This window comes from Amphiprion ocellaris, chromosome 10, assembly GCF_022539595.1.
Source record: "Amphiprion ocellaris isolate individual 3 ecotype Okinawa chromosome 10, ASM2253959v1, whole genome shotgun sequence".
NCBI lineage: Eukaryota > Metazoa > Chordata > Actinopteri > Pomacentridae > Amphiprion > Amphiprion ocellaris.
Window position 1 is genome coordinate 22854498 of NC_072775.1, and position 23664 is coordinate 22878161.

At 39.6% G+C, this 23664-nt stretch overlaps 1 protein-coding gene across 1 annotated transcript in view; it reads left to right on the forward strand.

The window, feature by feature from the left end:
• Positions 1 to 810: 810 nt before the first annotated feature.
• The window catches only part of yes1 (YES proto-oncogene 1, Src family tyrosine kinase), a 40117-nt gene continuing 17263 nt past the window's right edge, over positions 811 to 23664 (forward strand). The window contains exons 1-5 of the mRNA XM_023265046.3: positions 811 to 1198; positions 13073 to 13357; positions 18118 to 18217; positions 21975 to 22073; positions 23062 to 23165. Coding sequence (XP_023120814.1) covers positions 13081 to 13357; positions 18118 to 18217; positions 21975 to 22073; positions 23062 to 23165 — 580 coding nt within the window. The 5' untranslated portion in view covers positions 811 to 1198; positions 13073 to 13080. The remainder of the gene's footprint in view (positions 1199 to 13072; positions 13358 to 18117; positions 18218 to 21974; positions 22074 to 23061; positions 23166 to 23664) is intronic.

The following is a 23664-nucleotide window of genomic DNA, read 5'->3' on the forward strand; positions in this document are numbered from 1 at the left end:
TAAGGCCTGAGGGACAAAACCAGCCCTCCAGAAGGTCCAATCTGGCCCCCAGGATTTAAAGACATTGAACACTGAGCAATACAAGATCAGTCAGCAGCTTCAGTACAAAAGAGTTTGGTTTGGTGGAGCTTTATTGTTCATGCACTGAGACGTCTTAGTATTTTTTATGTATACATTTTCTACATTTTCAAGGCAGCGGGATAACTGAACCTTCTACTTTAATAGTGTGTCAATTTAGGAGGTCAGGATTACTACACAGATATGGAAATGAATAGAAATTTAAAATAATTTCTACATCTTGACAAGTTGTTTCGGTCATAAAATAAAATACTATATCGTTCAGTTCCAGCTACCTGCGACTAAATATTTTGTGCCTTTGTAGATACACTGTGATCTGTAAGTTGTAATGCGTAAATGATAAACTGAGGCATAATATTGTTAAAATTTCTTAATTAAAATGACAACAATGGCATAAAAAAACACTAATTCTTTTACAGGTCATTTTTGACCCACTTATGGAAGAGTGTAGGTCCAAATACTTGTACATTTCAGGTTGTTCATAATGTTTTGTCAAAAGACAGTTCCTTAAATGCAATTGTACTTCTTTGCACTAAAACAAATGGAAATATTTGGAGTTGTGGTTATTAATAGGTTACTATGCTGTGATTTTACTGGTCACTTGAGATTAAATTGGGCCATATATTGCCCCTGAACTAAAATGAGTTTGACACCCCTGCTTTAAGAGGACAAAAACGGTCAGAGCTGCTGCCGGAAAGCGGGATGTTCGAGTCTAATCTGAGCCCCTGAACGCAGCATGATTCCTCCTTTGGCCTCGTCGGCTCCTCGGTACTAGTCCGGCTATTGTTGTGCGTCTTTCGGGGCAACCCTGACCTAACAGCGGCCGGTGATTTGTGATATTTTCAGTGTTCTGCCGAGCGGCTCCTCCGCCATATTTCGCCTCCTTTGTCAGGTGTCTGTGTGGAGGGAGACCGAGGATCCCGGCGGAGGACTTTGGCTGCTGAACTAGTTAATCGTTATGGGACAGACGGAACACTGAGATTCCACGTTACACTGCTGCTGTCGGCTCTTTCCACTGCTCGGGTTTGTTGACGGGAAATTTAAAAACGTGGGGGGGAAAAAAAAAATCATCACAGGACGCATGTAGCCGAAGTATACCGCTGCTGAGGTCGCTTTTAAGGTAAGAAACGCTCGTTTGAAAAAGTCCCATTATGTGTTCAGAAGTGGAGGCAGCAGGGCCTGGTGGTTGTTGTGACACTTGGAGAAAGTTGAGGAAAGCAGCAGGAGAGTTCCCTCCGTGTTTTACGCAGTAACCAAAGTGTGTTTCATTGTTGATCTTGATCCACGATTGCAGCTTTACGGAGCTTTATGTTCTGCTTTCTACTCGATAACAATGAAGAAAGGCTCCCAGAGCGTCCTCAACAAGCCTGCATGGCCACAGTTACACTTTAAAGCTTTAAATAAACACAATAACTAACCAAAACGGCGCCCAGGTAGTTTAACTGTTTGAGCTGGCGACCCATAAACAGGAGCTACGGTCCCCGACGCAGTGGCGTGGGTTCGAGTCCAGCTCACGGCCCTTTACTGCAGGTTTTCCTCCCCATTCTTCTCCCTACTTTTCTGTCTGGCTCTCTACTAACCTATCTAATAAAGCCAACAAAATGCCAAAAAAAATCACTTAAGAACAGCAAAAAAAGAAGAATAACTAACCAAAACACATCTTTGTTGCTGTTGCTTGCAATGTCCCATTTAAAGTCAGCGTTTGTTCCACATAATAAAAGTTTAACCACCTCCCCCCTTTCCTCCCTGCCTCACCCAGCCTCTATCTGTGCTCTCACCCACCATCAGCTGCTGCAGGCCTCAGCTGGAACAGGCCCTTAATGCAAAACGCTCTCCAACAAAATAACAACGTGTAATTTAACCTTTTTTTTTGCAGTGGTTTCCAGCTCTGCTCCTGCATGCATTTACTGTAGTAGTGCGACTCCAGATTTACACACTTTGATAATGTGTGTGTGCAAAGTTGTGAAATCCACACATGCTGCTGTAGTGTTCTGTGTCTGTGTCAATTATTTACTGACTGCATGTGTCTGATGGTTTGCTTATATACGCCGGTGCCACTGTAATCCTCCTCCACCGTAATCCCTCTGTTAGTACAACCCCAGTTGGCTGGACAGTTGTGTCTCCTTCTCACACACACACACACACACACACACACACACACACACACACACACACACACACACACACACACACAGACACAGACACACGGACATACACAGACACAGCTGGAGTGCAGAGGGCTGTTGGCAGAGGATTGAGAAGCGCTAACAGGTGGTGCTGGCTGGGGTTCAGGGCCTTGAATTTAACTGGAGGATCCTCACATTCTCCTCCAGTGTCCTCATGGCACCAGTGAGGCTCCACGTTATCGTTATAGTCCGCCGGCTAGAAGCCTCCAGTCTCTTGTTCCACGAGTGGAAAGGCCGAAGTCACAATGTTGGCAAACTGAGCACGTTTGGGTTTTTGCTGATCACATTTCAGATCTCCACACTCAGCAGTGTAGGCACAGGGAACAAGAAGAGCTCTTCTCTTTTTCTTCTTTTTTTTAGAGCTTGAAGATGGCTTTTTCTCTCTCCCAGCCTCACTCAAGCCTTTGACAGGCACAGCAGGTGGCCTCAATGGCATGAATGGATTCGGAAGGAAGTTCCTCTCTCTCCCCCCCACTGGTCCCCTGCACTCACTGTGATTGGCAGGGATGGCAGGCTGCCCCGAAGATAAGACCGAGCTGCGCCTCTGAGAGTGTGCCAGGCCGATTACTGCGTTATGCTTCAGTAATGGTTTGCAGCCTCTGGTACCTTCTCATCTTTCTGTGATTGTGGCCACTGTTGCTTTGCAAGTCAGTGAACTCAGCTTTCAGGCTCACGCACTGGGTTTATCTTTAATAACTTGAGCAGACTGGTTGTACACTTAGTGCTACCAGAACCATGTGAAAAACTTTGCACACAAAGTATTATCAATGGCGACCCGGTGATCTATGTTGTAGCGCTGAAAGCATCAGGGAAAGACAAATCAGCAGCACTGCACAGATCGATAGTAGCGATTAAGGAGTTTATGACGTCAAATGCCAAACGTTTGCTGATTTCACCTTCTCAGGTGAAATGATTTGCTGCTTAGTTGCGGTACCTCCCACTGTAGACTGAAAAACATTTTTAAAAATATGGTAGCCCTCATGCAATACATGGGTAATTTTTCATCACCTATTCTGAGATCTATAGTATAATCATGTTTTTATTCGCAACATTAAAACCACTGGCAGGTCCAGAAAAGGCCAGCGTGATATGGGCGTGACCAGTCAAGGAAGGACACGTAGCGACTGATAAGACACAGTCACATAGCTAACATGGGTGTCCGTAGCATTGTTTCCAAAAGTTGTCTGTTTCTAAACAACAGGATCAGCAGCAGTGTAGAGGTTCTAAAATGCTAGAGTAGTGTGGATGCTGGACATACACTACCATTCAAACGTTTGAGGTCACTCAGGCAATTTCATGTTTTCCATGAAAACTCACACTTTTATTCATGTGCTAACATAATTGCACAAGGGTTTTCTAATCATCAATTAGCCTTTCAACACCATTAGCTAACACAATGTAGCATTAGAACACAGGAGTGATGGTTGCTGGAAATGTTCCTCTGTACCCCTATGGAGATATTCCATTAAAAATCAGCCGTTTCCAGCTAGAATAGTCATTTACCAGATTAACAACGTCTAGACTGTATTTCTGGTTAATTTAATGTTACTTTCATTGAAAAACAGTTTTTCTTTCAAAAATTAAGACATTTCTAAGTGATCCCAAACTTTTGAATGGTAGTGTGTTTATATAACAAATGTCCCATCTGTGCATGTCAGTGTGCCACCCCATAATTTGTGTCTACGCCACGGGGGCAGTTGTGTGCATGTGTTTGGAGTGCAGAATCATCCGAGTAGATCCCAAGTTAATGAGAAAGCAGTATAATGACAACAAGTATGCATTCAAGGAGTTCACAGATGTCCGAATGTGCATTTGGAAGGAAGTATAATCAAGGCTTCATATGCAAAAAAAACCCTACCATTGTTTTGTCTTTCAACTCAAAAAGCAAGCAGTTAGGGTTAGTAGAAACAGATGTGAATGACTAGAAATATCTACTAGCATGTACAGTGCCTGTAAAAAGTCCTTGAATGTTTTTCCATCTTTCTAATTATTTTACGAAAAGACTCTTTAATGTCAAAGTAAAAACTGATTTTCTCCAAGGTGGGTGAATACTTTCTGTAGACACTGTATTTGACCGGCCAGACACTTCATTGAATGTCAAGGCTGCTCAGTCGTCGTATAATTTCTGATGGATGAGATCTTTAAAAAATTTGTGATCCGCAGTGGTAGATTTGTAATAGGATCACAATCGTGTGGTCATCAGCAGGCGGCTGATGTAGTGTTCAGTTGTACTCACAATGATGTTGTGCTGCTATCTCGCAGTGATACAGAAATCTTTAACAAATCTGTGAATCCAGACTATAAGCTGCATCACTGCCAAAATCCCATCACTTGGTCCTTGTGTCATTTGTGACCTCCCCTGAAACTTTCATCCAAATCCTTTAGTCCGTTTTTGAGTTATGTTGCTAACAGACAGACAAACGTACGCCGATTGTCACATAACCCGCCACGTTCCTTGGTGGAGTAAAAAATGTCAAAAACAATAACTGATTAAAGACCAGGTGAACAATAAGGAAGCTTTCAGTACTGGACCATTTTTGTTACTCTAACAGCCATACTCTGGTCAGTAAAATCCCAACATGGAAGTTTAATGCCCATTCCTATTCACTAATTTATTAACATACAGTCTTGCTCCCAGAAAAAAAAAAGCCTTCGGTTTATATGCTGTGTGTCTTTAGGGTGTCTGCATGTTTCTGTCATGTATTTGTTCAGAGTGACTGTAAAGGTTACACAAGTCAGCAGCCCAAGAGTCAAAGGGCCCCTCCAGGGTTAAATCTTATCTGAGTAATTAGCTGCGTCATGCATCATCTCGCTGAGTGCATTGCACGCATACTTCCCATTTATACTGTCTTAGCTGTCAGAGCTCCACCCAACCAGAATTTGTGTGATTAAAATTTCTTTTATCACTGGCTGGCTCATTTTCTAAACTTACTGTCTTACTCCAACTATCCCCCTTGAAAGTCCTTAATTTGACCCATTTCGTTCCCCACATCTTGTTCTAAGAGGGCTTGATGGTTCTTCGTATTCTACTGTAAAGCTCTTGATTACAGTAACTGTGCTATACAAATCTGAGATAGTCTGTTGACTCTTCCTTGTATTAAAAACGTAAGGCTAATGGTTTGGACTGACAACATGTAGTACTGGAAGTTTGTTCTCTGGAACGTTGCTGCATGACCGCTACAGAAAAAGCTTCCTGCCTGTAACGCTGCAGCGTAGTTGTGCTGGGCCCTGTGGGAAGCAGCAGCCTGTGTCTCCTTAATCTGACACGGCATCACTGGCAGTCTGGCACTCAGCCTCACATGTCACATGTCCTTGGATGGGGTCCGGCTCCAGCATTTGTTTGAGTACATACCACTGTCTTTTGTGTGCTCTTGAATGAGATGCCTGGGAGTAAAGTTACTCATAAATATGTGTGGAATACTCAATGCAGTGCCCGTTGAAATCTTTAAAATATGTGTGACGATTACAGTTTCACAATTGTTCTATTGATAGTTTGGTGTGTGAAATGCCTGAGTGATCTGAAATGAGTTAAAAAGCAGTGCAGTTTTCCTGAAATCCAACGTATCAGAAACTGTTTAAGTATCCTGAAGGCTTTTTGAGGTCTAAGGTAAAATAAGTGAAAAGTCACTGTGTTTCCAGAATATACATAGTGCCGTGAAAAAGTATCTGCCCCCTTCTTGAATTCTTATTTTTTAAAATATTTCCCCTGCTTAAATGTTTGACCATCAAACAAATTTAAATATTAGACAAAAATAACCAAAATAAACACAAAATACAGTTTTTAGATGATTATTTAATGTTTTAAATTATACACCCAAGCCTGATTACGTCCAGATCTGTTCCATCAAGAAATCACTTAAATTGAACCTGTCTGACAAAATGAAGTTGGCCAAAAGATCTCAAATAGCTGCAAGAGAATGCTGCCATCCAAAGAAATTCAAGAACAGAAAAGAAATAAAGTAATTGACATCTATCAGTCTGGAAATGATTACAAAGCCATTTCTAAAGCTTTAGGACTCCAGAGAACCACGGTGAGAGCCATCATCCACAAATGGAGAGAACACAGAACAGTGGTGAACCTTCCCAAGAGTGGCTGGTCAACCAAAATTACCTCAAGAGCACAGCGACGACTCATCCAGGAGGTCACAAAGGAATCCAGGACAACATCTAAAGAACTGCAGGCCTCCTTTGCCTCAGTTAAGGTCAGTGTTCATGACTCAACATTAAGGAAGAGACTGGACAAAAATGGCATCCATGACAGAGTTCCAAGGAGAAAACCACTGCTGACACTGAAAAGAACATAAAGGCTCATCTTACTTTTGTAAACAAACATCTGAATGATCCCCAAGACTTTTGGGAGAATATTCTATCGACTGACGAGACAAAAGTTGAAATTTTTGGAAGGTGTGTGTCGCATTACATCTGGCGTAAAAGTAACACAGCATTTCAGAAAAAGAACATCACTTCAACAGCCAAACATGGTGGTGGTAGTGTGATGGTCTGGGGCTGCTTTGCTGCTTCAGGACCTGGACGACTTGCTGTGATTGATGGAACCATGAATTCTGCTCTCTACCGGAAAATCCTGAAGGAGAATGTTTGGCCATCAGTTTGTGACCTCAAGCTGAAGCACACTTGGGTTCTGCAGCAGGACAACGATCCAAAACACACTCAGCAAGTTGACTTCTGAATGCCTTAAAAAAAACAAACAAAATGAAGGTTTTGGAGTGGCCTAGTCAAAGTCTGGACTTGGACCTGATTGAAATGCTGTGACATGACCTTAAAAAGGCCTTTCATGCGCGAAAACCCTCCAGTGTTGTTGAATTAAAACAATTCTGCTACAAAGAGTGGGCCAAAATATCTTCACAGAGATGTGAAAGACTCGTTGCCAGTTATAGAAAACGCTTGATTTCCGTTGTTGCTGTTGAGGGTGGCCCAACCTGTTATTAGGTTTAGGGGGCAATTACTTTTTCACAAATGGTCAGATAGCTTTGAATAGTTTTTTTCCTTAATAAATAAAATCATCATTTTAAAACTGCATTTTGTGTTTACTTGGGTTATCTTTGCCTGATATTTACATTTCGTTTGATGATCTTAAACATCAAAGTGGGGGAAATATGCAAAAAATAAGAATTTGAGAAGGGGGCAAATACTTCTTCATTTCACAGCACTGTATCTAACTGAAGTATCACAATTGGAAAATTTAATGAAAACAGCAAAATTATGAAAAAAAAACTATCCCAAATTTTGCAAAACTTTTCACACTCGAGTGTTAATTTCTTTAGCATCGAAAAAAATATCTAAAAATGATTGTTATTTTTGCTCTGTTCAGGACCAAATAAGCACGTTTCCTTATCTCTGTAGAACCACAATGCTTCATTATATTGGTTTGTTGGGACAAACTTTGCCTCTAAGAAAAACAATTGCAGCTCGTACAAATTGGATATTGTACCTGGCCATTTTGTGATTATATTAATATTTCAGTTATTGTTCAGGAGGAATCATGCTGCGTTCAGGGGCTCAGATTAGACTCGAACATCCCACTTTCCAGCACCCATTGAGGCAGCAGCTCTGACCGTTTTGGAGTGTCAAACTCATTTTAGTTCAGGGGCCACATTCAGCCCAGTTTAATCTCTTGTCGGCCAGACCAGTAAAATCACAGCATAATTACCTATAAATAACCACAGCTCCAAATATTTCCCTTTATTTTAGTGCAAAAAAGGTACATTCTGAAAATGTTTACATATAATGAACCAACTTTTACCTGAATTTGTTTAAGAAAAAAAGTGCAATTTCGACAATATTATGCCTCAGTTTAACATTTGTACACTACAAATTACAGATCACAGTGTCTAAAAGCACAAAGCTCCACAGGAAGTAGTATTTGAAAACAGAATGGATGGATGTTTGGCTGTAGTCTAAATTTAGAACTTGGGGAATTAGACTTCTTTTATGGGTTGAGAAGATCATTCTATTTCTTAACCTTAATAGGTCATTTAAAAACCCAGTGGATTATTAGAAAAATGCTTTGCCGCAACACCGAGTAAAAGAAACTCTAGTCATCAAAAGTCAAGGTGTTAAAGATGCATGCTTTTCACAGGACAACAGCAGAATGTTAGGATGCCATTTCCAGAAATGCATTAAAGTCGGATCCATGACCCACATCCCTGTATGAGCTGGAGGCACTATTTACTGAGCTCCCTTGGAGCCACCAGAAGAATGGCACATTCATTTCAGCTAATCTCATTGTGTTTGGAACAGCTTCATTTAGGGAGCCATCAGAGGGATTGTACAATAATCTGCCTGTAAAGTGATTCGCTGGGAAGTCAATTCTAGCTGTCATCACATTTTTGTGGATTTGTCACACTCTTACAAACATTGGCGGTGATCTCTGTCTTTGCCACAAACATTATCATACTTTTCTTCACAACACTGCATATGATGTATAGTAAAATGGTCTTATTTATGGTGCTGTAGTGATAAAACTGTCCCCTCATAACAGCTGTGCTTGTAAATTTCTGCCTGTATATGGAGCCATGTGGCTGTTTTGAATATTTTATTGTGATTGATTGCTGGACTTTTGGGTTCCTCTGTAAGAACAATGTGTCTCTGTCCCAATTAGCATGTGTGCTGCTCAGTGTATGCATGTGTATGGGGTTGTGTGGTTGTCGGGATTGTGAGGGTGATGTGTTCTGTGGGGGAGCACCACAAGATACTTCCTCGTTGAACATAACAAAAGGTAGATGGGGCAGACAAAAGAGGAAACCCAAAGCCTTTCTTTCTTCTGTGGTACTTAACAGGGAAAGGGAGAGGTGAGCTTTACTGTTTTTGTCAGCACATTTCCCAGTTGGAGATTAACATCTTGGACAGGACATACGGTTCTATGCAATGTTTTTTTTTTTGTCTTTTTTTCCCCCAAAAACAACATGAATTGAGGTACTTGATGATAATAATAAATAAAGATAGCTATTGGGATGGACAGTAGCACAATGTCAGTCCCAGTTCCTAAACATTTTTCTTATGCTCTCATGGTGTCCTTTCAGAATGAGCTGTTTGATGTTTTTGACATGATGCCTCATTCATTTTAGATTTTGCTCCAGGCCACTTCTAGGGATGCAAAGTGAAACTTGTGGTCGCTGAACCAGTTTGACACACCAGATCATATGGTTTCACTAAATGTTGTGATCTGTTTATGACCAATTTAGGAGCTGGTAACAAGTCAATCATTAAAGAAAACAGAGTTCATAATATAGTGTTGACTTTGGGGAAAAAAATCAAGGGTCTCCTTAACAAAAAGAACAAAAAGTAAAACTACTGACTAAATGTTTTAATCCAAACTGTGCTTTGATCTTCATCCCTCTAACTGTTGGCCCAGATAGCTTCATCCAAAAACAGTGATTTCACCTACACTTAATACAATTCTCAGTCAGATCGATGGCTTTTGGAGAGAATCTCTGTACGTTTCATAGGTGTATCTGCCCCAGCCAGGAGTATTTACTTAAGGTTGGACAGTAAGTGTTTTGAGTATGTGTGAGAGTATAAGGTCAAACATGGCGGTCATGCTTATGTTGGTTTCTGCTCTGGCTTGTGTTATAATATGAGTTTTAGAGGTTTATTCCCAGTTTTCTATGTTTTAGTTTCAGATTACTGAGGAAGAGCTGCAACTAACAGTTATTTCATGGTGACCCAGGAGGACAGTTACACTACCGTTGAAAAATTTGAGGTCACCCACACAATTTCATGTTTTCCATGAAAACTCACACTTTTATTATGCGCTAACATAACTGCAGAAGGGTTTTCTAATCATCAATTAGCCTTTCAACACCATTAGCTAACACAATGTAGCATTAGAACACAGGAGTGATGGTTGCTGGAAATGTTCCTCTGTACCCCTATGGAGATATTCTATTTAAAAATCTGCTGTTTCCAACTCATTTACCACATTAACAATATCGAGACTGTATTTCTGATTCATTTAATGTTATCTTCATTAAAAATAAGCTGTTTTTCATTCAAAAATGAGGGCATTTCTAAGTGACCGCAAACTTTTTAACAGTAGTGTATGTGTATTATGAAAGTTATTTCATGCTTCACTGACAAACACTGGCCTAAATATATAGCTATATTTTAGTATTGCACTCTGTACACAAGGACAGAACTCAGATGTGTCATCGGTCGATAAAAATAGGCTTTTATACCGACTACATTTATGGTTTTATTTCTTTGCTCTTATCAGGAACCATAGTGAATTCATTTTTTCCAAACTGCAGACATGTTTCATTGCATACTAACCAACTTTACTGAACTGGCAGGACAAGTAGTGCTGCCATGCCCACACAGCTCGCATGCTGTTGTCACCCGCTGCTAGTTGTTGTCGTGCTGTGCCAACAGTCATGGGAGGATGTCTGGACTCAGAAAAGGCCATAATTTGTCTGAGCGGACTAATTAGCTGACCAATGTGCATGATTTAGACTGATTATTTTAATGTAATGGTTTTCTTTTAATCACACTCGTTGTGAAATAAACTCCAAGTGTTGCTTGTGGCACATATAGCAGGAATAGCTGCTCATATACTAATCATGAAGTTCACCCATGTGATAAAATAAAGCATGATGGTGAGGACAAAAGATGCAGAAATACTTTAAAATAATTAAATGTGGGTTACAAATAAGACCAATATCTACAATATCACGATTTATTAGACTGTGTTAAAACTTTGCTGAAATATTGTCTTTTTTTTTTTTACACACATACTACCGTTGAAAAGTTTGGGGTCACTCAGAAATGTCCTCATTTTTAAAAGAAAAGCATTTTTTTTCAATGAAGATAACATTAAATTAATCAGAAATCCAGTCTAGACATTGTCAATGTGGTAAATGACTATTCTAGCAGCTGATTTTTAATGGAATATCTACATAGAGGTACAGAGGAACATTTCCAGCAACCATCACTCCTGTGTTCTAATGCTACATTGTGTTAGCTAATGGTGTTGAAAGGCTAATTGATGATTAGAAAACCCTTGTGCAATTATGTTAGCACATGAATAAATGTGTGAGTTTTCATGAAAAATGTGAAATTGTCTGGGTGACCCCAAACTTTTGAATGGTAGTGTAAAATTAAGAGTAAGCCTAGCAAGAAAATATATTTGGATGCGTTAGTAGTTAATTTGAAGCTGTAGCTGATACCCCTTTTCTACACTTTTTTTTAAGTTGATTTAATTTTAAGCATTGCGAGTGTACGTCACTGGAGCATTAAAGATGTCCTCTGCTGCACACACCTCTGTTATTCTCTTACAAATACCACTGTGACCTGTCACTGACACACACTTGAAACTAACATTTTACAAATGCCAGGCTATGAGTCACTGAACGTGGAGTAGTCATGGAGTGGAGTGTTCGTCAGTTGTGCAGTGGCAGCTTGTTTTATTTGCTGGGCACACACATGAACAGAGCGCGCACAGATAATTTGACAAAGAGGCCAAAGGTGAGAGAAAACGAGTAAACAGAGCAGGCTCTGTAGAGGAAGCTGTCAGCTCATGACAACACACAAACTCATACACTCAAACTGAATGCATTAGTCCAATACTGGATGTTCATGAGGCAGACTGCACTTGGATAGCAAACTGGCATGCATTTATACGTCCTACATTCAGTTGAAGGCATATGCAGACATGTTCCACATTATCACGACATACATATGGTGCATGAAACAAATGTCCAGTTTTCTCCTGCGGTGCATGTGAAGGCAGCACGCTTTTGTGGACAGACGGTGCAGTCTTAAATTTTGGGCATCACGCAGACATCTGTGGATTTGGCCCGATGACAAACTGCACCATGTGGATCCTATGAATTAAAACTTAAAACATGGGCTAAAAGTGACTTTTGCTTGTCTTTTTATGTGAAGTCATTTACTCTCTGTCCTCAAAGTACAGGAAGTGCACACACTTATGCTCACATACAGGGTTTCATGTATCAGTAAGCTCAGAAAGAGCACCAGCTCTCAATGCCAAAGGGCTTTTTCCCCTTTTCAAATCTGTTAGTGTAGTGTGATCGCTGGGGAGAGTTAGCCGTAGGCTGCAGCAGGTTCGAGCTGTACTAGGTTGACAGACTTTTGTTGGGATGTGTGAAGTCATCTGAGGTCACTGGTTAGCTTGCAGTCTTTGGATAGTACAGTTATGCTAAAATTCTCCAAAGTGCTTCAGGCTAGTCTGAACAATATATTTGTTTCTCTCCATTTATGACATTCAAGTTGACATTCAGAGTTTTGCCTTGCAGCTAGAAGGTTCATGGGATCTTTCTGCATGGAGTTTGCATGTTCTCCCTGTGCATGCGTAGGTTTTCTCTGGGTACTACGGCTTCCTCCCACAGTCCAAAAATATGCTGAGGTTAATTGGTGATTCTAAATTGTCTGTAGGTGTGAATGTGAGTGTTATTGTTTGTCTCTATATGTAGCCCTGTGATAGACTGGTGACCTGTCCAGGATGTCCCCTGCCTTTATCCTAAGTCAGACAGACTCCAGCCCCTCATGACCCTAATGAGGATTAAGCAGTGTATAGATAATGGATAAATGGAAGTTGACATTCAGCCTCATGATGAGTCATATTGTCATTTGAACTGTTTTCAGTGCAAAGTCAAAGCCAGCTTTTCTGTCCATCGATAAGTCAGTGTCACGTCTGTTGCTTTCACACTGAGCACCTCATTGTTTCCCCATTCTGACAATAGAGACTACATCAGCTCAATCAGTGCAAATGCAACCTCATCCTGTAATTTGATCCTCAAAGCTTCCTCCTCTCCTCCTCCTCTTCTCTGCAGGCTTGACGATGGGTTGCGTCAGGAGTAAAGAGGGTAAGGACCCGGTGCAGAAGTACCGGCCCGACAACTCCAATACCACGCCTATCAGTGCCCACCACGGCCACTACGGACCCGACCCCACCCTGATGGGTCATTCACCTGCTATGAAGACACACAACAACAGCTACAACAGTCATGCTGCATCCCTCACACCCTTTGGTGGGGCGTCTTCAGCCATGACGCCTTTTGGCGGAGCCTCCTTCACCTCCGTGGCTGTGAGCAGTCCCTTCCCCAGTGTCATCACAGGTCAGTTTATGGATTTAACCCACTGAAAGCCAAAACCCACAGGAGGATATTAAAGTCATATTATGTTTAAAGAAATCACCAAAATGATAGTCAGACTAATCTGAAAATCTGATGATTCTTCCTTGTTTTTTTTTTTTTTTTAATCAGTAATAATGACATTGTCTGTTCCAAATTCGACCCAGAAACATTTAGAGAGACTTCTAATCAGATACTTTGGATAGTTTTACTGATTTATCAAGCAGATTGCCAAACTTATCTCATTTTACTTCATCAGATGTTATAATTTGCTGTATTTCTCAGGTTTGTCTTTTAGTTTTAAACTGATAATCTAACTTGGAAATGAGTTTGCGGGTCACTTTGGGCCCTGAAAACTTCAGATTGGCATTTTAGACTAAATAATGTATATTAATTGATAAAATAGATGCCTTAACACTGGATTTCTGACTTCCCAGTGCAGAGTTTAAAGCTTTGTGAGTAACAGACGACACAAGAAGGAATTTAGTTTTCTGTCTGTCAGCTGAATGTAGAAGTTAATTACATTTGAAGGGTTTCATACTGTATTATGCAAAAGGTGACGGTTTTTGTGTTTGTCTTTAAAGCCTTGTAGTTACAGAAATTGTTTATTCTAGCAAGAAACTGGGACTCATTTTAAGAAGGAGCAGTTCAGTTTAATGGACAATCCTTGTACTTTGTATTTGTGAGTTTTTGTCTTATGAGGAAAATGAACCAATCTAAGCTTGAAATCGAGATATTTTTTCAAAATCCCTTTATTCTACATATCTTAATTAAACATTTGCCAAAAATAAACCGTGTGGACAAACCAGATTACAGTACACCCGGAAAGTATTCACAGCGCTTCACTTTTTCCACATTATTTTATGTTACAGCCTTATTCCAAAATGGATTAAATCCATTTTTTTCCTCAAAATTTCACACACAACACCCCATAATGACAATGTAAAAAAATGTTTTTTGAAATTGTTGCAAATTTATTAAGAATGAAAAGCCTGAGAAATCACATGTATATAAGTGTTCACAGCCTTTGCTGTGAAGCTCAAAATTGAGCTCAGGTTCATTCTGTTTCCACTGATCATCCTTGAGATGTTTCAGCAGCTTAATTGGAGTCCACCTGTGGTAAATTCAGTTGATTGGACATGATTTGGAAAGGCACACACCTGTCTATATAAGGTCCCACAGTTGACAGTGCATGTCAAAGCACAAACCAAGCATGAAGACAAAGGAATTGTAGACCTCTGAGACAGGATTGTCTCGAGGCACAAGGCTGGGGAATGTTACAGAAAAATTTCTGCTGCTTTGAAGGTTCCAATGAGCACAGTGACCCCATCATCTGTAAGTGGAAGAAGTTTGGAACCACCAGGACTCTTCCTAGAGCTGACCGGCCATCTAAGCTGAGGGGTCGGGGGAGAAGGGTTTTAGTCAGGGAGGTGACCAATAACCCGATGGTCACTCTGTCAGAGCTCCAGCGTTCCTCTGTGGAGAGGGGAGAACCTTCCAGAAGGACAACCATCTCTGCAGCAATCCACCAATCAGGCCTGTATGGTAGAGTGGCCAGACGGAAGCCATGAATGCAGCAATGCACAGAGACATCCTGGATTAAAACCTGCTCCAGAGCGCTCTTCACCTCAGACTGGGGGACGGTTCATCTTTCAGCAGGACAGTGACCCTCAGCACACAGCCAAGATATCGAAGGAGTGGCTTCAGAACAACTCAGTGAATGTCCTCGAGTGGCCCAGCCAGAACCCAGACCTGAATCCAATTGAACATCTCTGGAGAGATCTGAAAATGGCTGTGCACCGACGCTTTCCATCCAACCTGATGGAGCTTGAGAGGTACTGCAAAGAGGAATGGGTGAAACTGGCCAGAGATAGGTGTGCAAAGCTTGTGGCATCATATTCAAAACGACTTGAGGCTGTAATTGCTGCCATAGGTGCATCGACAAAGTATTGAGCAAAGGCTGTGAATACTTATGTACATGTGATTTTTTTCAGTTTTTTCATTGTTAATAAATTTGCAACAGTTTCAAAAAAAAAACTTTTTTCCCGCTGTCATTATGGGGTGTTGTGTGTAGAATTTTGAGGGGAAAAATTAATTTAATCCATTTTGGAATAAGGGTGTAACATTAAAAAAAAATTGGAAGAAGTGAATCCTATGAATACTTTCCGGATGCACTGTATGTAAACAATCAAAAAACTCTCCTCTTCAGCTGTTACTAACAGTGACTCAACAAAAATTCAGGGACTTTAAGGCTGAGCTGTAGGATGTGTTTACACAGAGCAAATAATAAACAAAATTGTAAAGAATAAAATTGTAGTATTTATATCAGTAGTAAATAGTATATCGAGTATCCACATCCCAACATTGGTAACACTTGAAAACACAGTACACATGTTAAGTCCACTTTTTAAAGTTTTGAAAAATAAATTATCAGTTATCTTTTTTATGCTTTATGCCATTCTACAATTTTTGGAATAACTTTACTTGTGTGCAGTTTTCATAAAGGCGCAGGACTTTATGTGGCAGTAAAAATGACCCACAGTAAATTAAAATATGAGAGGAGCACAAAACACCCAGTTAAACCCAGAATGAAAACTATAAATGTACTTTACTAATTGACAAACCCAAATACAACCTGATATTTCGGAAACATTTTCCTCTGCCATGTGCTGACCTTTGTTCTGCCGGTGTACAGCTTCAGAATAAACTCAGCTGAACATTTGTTATGGAGAGGACGTAATGAGCAGCAGATGTTATGCAAATTGGACATTTGAAACGAGTCGGTCAAAACATCAAGCATGAACAGAAACTCAAAATAGGTCCATATTATGGGAAGTAGTGCAGCAGGCATGGCCTTTCCTGAGGCAACAACAACAAAAAAAGCCTAATTACGTTACTGAATTCAGTTGCTTTAGTCGCGCACATTGAAAGTTTTTTATTTCCGACAATAGTTTGACTTGGAATGATTTCATGATTAAGGAAGCGTTGGTAATGAAAATGATTTTTAGTGACATGAGGATCATCATGGATGCTCTCAGCCTCCGACTAGCTCTCTGAGGGAGGGAAATGTGGCCGGAGGGGCTGCTGTACATCTAATCCTGCCCTGTCATTTCCTTCACAAGATAAACGTATCAGAGTCCTGTTGCCTCTCTGCTCTCTGTCACTTGTCACTTGTTTCCAGTATGTCTAAAAGATGAAATTACATCAGTTTGATCTGATGTGGTAGCACTGGGTTTGGGAACTGTGGAGGGTTTCCCTGTTGAGTTCCCTGTAAAAACCCACTGTTGCAAAAATACATCAGTTTTATTTTTTTTAAATAAATTTTATTAATTTTTGCTCTTTTTTTCTATATTTGGGTTTTGTTGATTTTATATACATACACTACCAGTCGAAAGTTTGGACAACTTCTCATTCGATGGTTTTTGGTTGAGGAGACTGAGGTCCTTTGGAGTGTGCAGGACTCTGCTTAGGACATTCTACGACTCTGTGGTAGCGTCTGCTATCTTCTATGCAGTGGTCTGCTGGGGAGCAGGGAGCACTGAAAGGGACAGAAAGAGACTAAACAGACTGGTCAGGAGGGCTGGTTCTGTCCTGGACTGTTCCCTGGACTCCATAGAGGAGGTGGGTGAGAGGAGGATGTTGTCAAAGCTCACATCCATCATGGACAATCCCTCTCACCCACTGCATGACACTGTGGGGTCTTTAAGCAGCTCCTTCAGCAGCAGACTGAGACATCCACCCTGCAAGAAAGAGCGCTATCGCAGGTCCTTCATCCCATCTGCTATAAGACTTTACAACATCAGCATCACTGGCTGATGTTAACATAAACTGGACTACATCATTACCACCCCAAACCATAAAATTTGCACTGACATTCTTGCACTGCACATCTCTGCACTTTTAAACTTTATTTTTATTTTTATTTTTTCTGTTAAAAAATTTTGCCACCCTTGTATATATTGTAAATAAAGCTGCTGTAACAATGTAAATTTCCCCTGGAGTGGGGAGAAATAAAGAACTTTATCTTTATCTTATCTTATCTTTTACGTCATTATTTTATACATCATAGATTAATACTGAAGACATCAAAACTATAAAAGAATGCATATGGAATTTTGTTGTAAACAAAAAAGTTTTAATCTTCAGCATTAATCTATAATTTTAAAAATAATACAAATAAATAAAAAGCACTGAATGAGAAAGTGTGTTCAAACTTGTGACTGGTAGTGTATATATACATATTAGAAAAAAATATTGTAGAAAAAAAAATTCTCAGCTTTTATTTATGTTTAAAAGTAACTTAGTAAGTCAGAATTTGCTATGGGTATGAATAATTTCGGGCTTGACTGTATATATATTAGTTTTTGCTCGTTTTTTTCTATATCTGGGTTTTACAGGGTTAAAGATAAATCAAAAGTTGAGAGAGCTGGTTGTATTTTTAGAAATGGCTCTGAGACACAAGACGTGGGATATTATTACTGAAAGTAGTTCTGGGATATTAGAATCATTGTTTATCTTTCCACTAAGATAAGACTCGGGGAGTTCTTGAATAAAGTAAAAAAAAAAAGGTAAAAAGAAACGTATTCACATTACGCATTTTGTTGCCCTCATTTGAAGGTTGAATACAGTAGGTGCTGCTTTCTGCATTTCCAGATAAAAGAAACAACTTCATTGTAGGAATCAGCTAGCTTTCTGAGGTCCTTATTGTAGATGCACGCCTAATGCTCAGTTTCTCTTGCTTCTAGGTGGCGTAACATTTTTTGTAGCGCTGTACGACTATGAAGCGAGGACATCAGACGATCTGTCATTCAAAAAAGGGGATCGCTTTCAGATTATCAACAACACGTGAGTACATTTGCTGTTTACAGTGGCCAACTGCTGTGAGGACGTGTGTGCATGATCACATTTGTGAGTGTGTGCTTTTAATCCCTCATTGTATTCAGGTCTGATTTTTAGGCTGAGATCTGTCTGGGTTAATGGATTCCTCTAATGGGCCATCTGTTTGGTTGCCATCGCTTTCATCCTGCCACAGTTTAATGGTTTAGAGAATCAGATGTGGGTTACAGTGTTAAACATACGCCTCAGTTAGTAAAAGTCAAAGAATCCACAAAATACATGTATGTCTTACTACGAGTTAATGCTCCAAACCCCAAGTGGTTTCTAGATGTTTTCTTTACTCGCTGTCACATTTTTACTCACTGTGGGCTCACTTTTTACGGCAATATTTGTATTTATTTATCTGACCTCAATTTTACCAGGTAAAAATGTTTGAGAACCAGTTCTTATTTGCAAAGATGACCTGGCCAAGCGGCGCCAGCAGGAATAAATACACACATATACATAACATAGAACTATAGAAAACAGGTCAACAAGTAAGACGCATGGGAGCATATACATGTGAGTGAAAAAAATGTGCATGAGGTGTTGGAAAGTGTGTGCATATGTGTATATGTATGCATGTAAGTAAAATGAGAAGTGGTCAGCAGGAGCAGCAGTCAGCTACAGTCTGTTGGAGTTTAAGCATGAAGGTGGTGAGTGGAGTCAGAGTTGCAAGTTTGAGGGTGTTTTCTAAAATGTTCCAGTCGTTAGCTGCTGCAAAGCAAAAGGAGTTATGGCCAAAAATAGTAGACGTATTGGGGATGATGAGCTTGATGTAGTTACTCAACCTAGTGCGATGTGAATTATAGGTGAGGTGAATAGGAGAATACAGGTAGGGAGGTGTCTAGTCCAGAATTGACTTATAAACAAAATGAAACCAGTGGTAAAGTCGCTGGGTATGAAGGGAGTTCCACCTCACCAATTTATAGAGATCACAGTGGTGAGTGTGGAAGGGTGCGCTAGTGGCAAAGTGGATGGCTGAGTAATAAAGAGTGTCTTCTATAAAGTCATGTACCTCTATGGAAAAATTGCAAAATATGTCTTCTGTGCAGTATGACAAAGTTTTATTGCCATAAATTTAAAAAAAAAGGAAAAATAAAAGTTTAAATTTCTGTTACATTTTGCAAAAATTGGTAAAACATTGAATCAACATGTACAACATTTTTTTAGGTGTTGCCAATACTGAAAAACAGTGGTGATTCTACATTCTAATTTATTACTTACACTTCAGTTTGTTTCCATATTTAGCACAGACTGCAGTTCAGCTGAAAAGTCTCTGGATTCTTCTGACATGACTGCAGCTGAGTCACTAATAGCTTAACAGTTACACCAAGGAGTTGATTGTTTTTTTCTGAATGTGGTTAGTTCTACCGGTTTGTTTGTTTTGTTAAATCCTTAGAGGAACAGCATGTTCAGTAGTTCAAGACTATTGGAGTGGAAATTCTAATAGTTGTTTTTTTTTTCCTTCTTTTTACAGTTTCTGATAGATGGTAGAATTTTGGCAATTTCTTTATTTTTATTTAACATAACTTTCAAACTTACCGATGGGTTTGAAACTACATGTTTATCATCGTCCTGTTGCGGGAAATGACATTCAGTTGATTTTTCTCTTCATTCTTTACTACCTGCTGCCACAACCTCACCTTTTCCTTCACGTGCAAAGGTGTGAAAACAGGCAGAGTTCCACAAATTCTGTTCTCCTCATTCATCACACGCAACATCCCATCTGGCCACTGTCTGTTCAGATAGTATTTTCAGTGATAGAAATGCCATCTGCTTTCAGAGTAGAGGTGAAGAGGACAGATTTACCAATGGTTTATAAAATGCCACCAGATTCTCATCAGTTCCTCCTCTCTGTATTTAAGCTTTAACATCACATCACGCATGTGGTACTAGGGATTGTGGCTACATGCTTGCTTACTATAAATGTACAATTTTACTTTCTGTAGTCTTCTGAAAACTTACATAATTTTTGTGCTTACATATTATAGTTTTTTTTAAGTCAGTAATTTTATTTTTCTGCTCCGCCAGGTGTGCACAAGCATTAGGTAGTGTGTTTTTTTTAAAATGTATTCACAAGTCCTTGACATCCATTGCAAAGTAACTAAATTATTTATTAAATATAATATTTCAAAAGCGAATATTGTTCTTTTTCCTAGCATTATTTGCCCACTAAAGTTACCAGATGCTGTCAGATTAAGATTTTTTTCTTGGTAAAATACACACAATTGGCTTAAGATTTGAACCAGTGATTCAGAATTTGCCACAACAATAATGACATTATGTTATGTTATTACTCCACTAAGGAACATGGCATTGGTTTGTCTTTCTGTCTGTCTGTCTGTTGGCAACATTATTCAAAAACGAATAAACGGATTTGGATGAAATTTTCAGGGAATGCCAGAAATGAAACAAGGACCAAGTGAGTAGATGTTGGCGGGCTTAAAGTCTGAATACACGGATTTGTTAAAGATTTCTGTGTCACTGCAAGATAGTGGCGCAGCGTCACTGTAAATATGACAACAGGTGAACACTACGTCAGCTGCCTGCTGACGATCACATGATTGTGATACTCATAAAAACACAGTAACGTACCCAGTCTGTTTACTAGCTATTTTTACTTAACAGTTTGTACAGACCTCTTACCTCTGGGCATACAAGCAAAGCTAATGCTAATGTTAGCCACATTAGTCCCATAATATACTAATATTAAGGTTTTTGTCATTGTTTTGGAGACTTTTCTTTTGATAATAAAAGTAATCCATTAGGTCATCAGTTCCTCTGATATTTAAGTGCACGAAGACTCTTGTGTTCACTCTTGCAGCCACTAGCGGAACATTTGGTGCGTTTTCTTTCAGAAAATAAATGACCCTGGTAGTCTGAGAGGCAGGTACTTATTCTGAATGGCTCAGCTGGAAGCAGTGGGCAGTGTGGAGGCAGGATTGCACACATTTTTAACAATACTGCTGATTATCGTACAACCTACATATACCGTTCAAAAGTTTGGGGTCACTTAGAAATTTCCTTATTTTTGGAAGAAAAACGGCTGATTTTTAATGGAATATCTATGTAGGGGTACAGAGGAGCATTTCCAGCAACCATCACTCCTTGTGTTAGCTAATCATGTTGAAAGGCTAATTGATGATTAGAAAACCCTTGTGCAATTATGTTAGCACATGAATAAAAGTGTGAGTTTTGATGGAAAACATGAAAAAATTAATTGTCCTGAACTTAACTGAACTGTAGTGCATATGAAATTGTTGCTATCTTGTAAAGCTGACAGTCATCTAATAAATGAGGACCCATGGAATGGTTTTGACAGGCGTCTTCCACACCTGTTGTGTTTTCACCACCAAATTTATAAAATGTACAAAACATAATGAAAAGATATTTTCTCTATATGGGGCCTTTACTGTATTCATTTTGTGCTGTTTATAATATTAGATAAAATGTGAAAATGCTTACCTTTGACTGTTTACCAACATTTTGCCTTGTCATATTGGTAGTTTCTCGTGGTTACAGGATGACATGGCTAAACTCCACCCACAGTGTCATGACTTATATTTCAGACGTGGTTGGATGACGCCTTATGCAACCTTGTATTTTTTCTTTATCTTTATGACCTTTAATCCAGCAGTCTACATTTTACTGTAGGTGGATTTTTCAGTCATCCTTTTGTGTTTGCATTATATGCTTCTGATTTCTAATTTGCTTCTCTCTTCAGGGAAGGCGACTGGTGGGAGGCCCACTCCATCAACACAGGCCAGAAAGGTTACATCCCCAGTAACTACGTGGCTCCAGCCGACTCCATACAGGCTGAAGAGTGAGAATTCAACTCATTGACTTTCCGAACATAGTGTCTGTCCTCGTCATCCGCCAACCTTTTGTCTCTTCTGTCGCATTTATTTTCTCCTCTTCATTATTTTCGTGTTTTGTCACACTGCTCAGTTAGTTGTACTCTGAGTAAGACAAAGTGATGCTGCTGGACAGACACACATTGTGAACAAGCCTCATGTACACGGGGCAGAGAGTCTAAACAATGGAGCCCTGTATTGTAGCCGGTGGCGTTCTCATTGCTGTTCATTCAGTGTGACAGAAACGTGGAGGGACTGTGCTGTGTTTACAAAGTTTTGGCCTGGTTTCCCTTTGGCTGACAGCCATTTTTTACTCATGCTGGATGTTTAAGCTACGCATCCAAAGTAAAAACACTGGATAAACCAGCCAGTTAACTTTGCCTTTAGTCTCAAAAAGTGCATAATGTTACTGACAGTTTGCAGGATTTCTGCTTCTTTCTCAAATTAGTCTACAAAAAAATAAGCCTGTGAGGAGAGACAGTTGATGTTGTTTCTAACATGTCTGAACTTGTTGGTGTTTCTTGAAATAGACGGCATGTTTTTTTTTTTCAAAGCAGAAAAGTTAAGTTTGTTTACAACTGGGAGCTAATGCTTTACTTATTCATGGTTTATGGAACTTTCATATCTAATGGAACAAGCCAAAGACATACTGCCTGGAGCTAAGTTAATAATAAGATATAATGATAGTGGAATGGGCTATATTTTATTTTGACATAAATTACATTCATAACCATATATAGTTGCTTCTGTTTGACTTCAAACATAAACACATAAAGGCCACAGAAAAGGCCTCATGTTAAATGTCAACTAACATCAAATATTCTTAAATTTCCAGATGTTCAACTTCCCCATTTTATGAAATGCTTCCAGATGTCCAACATTTAAATATCACATCACCACATATCACATTGAGGGCTTCTCCAGTGACTGACCGTTTGATTTTCTGTCTTTTGGCAGATGGTACTTCGGTAAAATGGGCCGCAAAGATGCTGAGCGTCTCTTATTGGTTCAGGGAAACCAGCGTGGTACCTTCTTGGCACGAGAGAGTGAGACAACCAAAGGTGAGATCATTTCTTTCAGGACATAAATTTTAAAAATGACACCAAAAAATGTTTCTAATGTTTTTGTATGTGTGAGGAATGTTGGCCTGTTTCAGTTGGATCAAAGAAAAATTTGTTTTTTTTTTCTTTGTGCACTATTTTTTTGTATAAACGTGAGGTGTGTTTTTAGACACTCGCACTTGAATAGCAATTTCTGTTGTTTGGTTAGTCCTCCATTATCTCAGTAATTGTTGCATAGATTGCTATAACATTTTAAGGGAATGATGAATCCTACTGACTTAAGTCGTCCCCTGACTTTTGTTCTCACGCCACCATGAGGTTGAGTAAAAATGCCTGAAATGTAGTGTGGAGAGAATGTACAGTGGCTCCACAAGTTCCAAGAGTTGACAAAAATCTATATTCTCTATGCATCTCAGAATATGTATTCAAGATTAACTGTTGTACCTGGTTGCAAGCAGGGAGCATCGAGGGGGTTTAGCTAGCAACAGTCCACCATGAC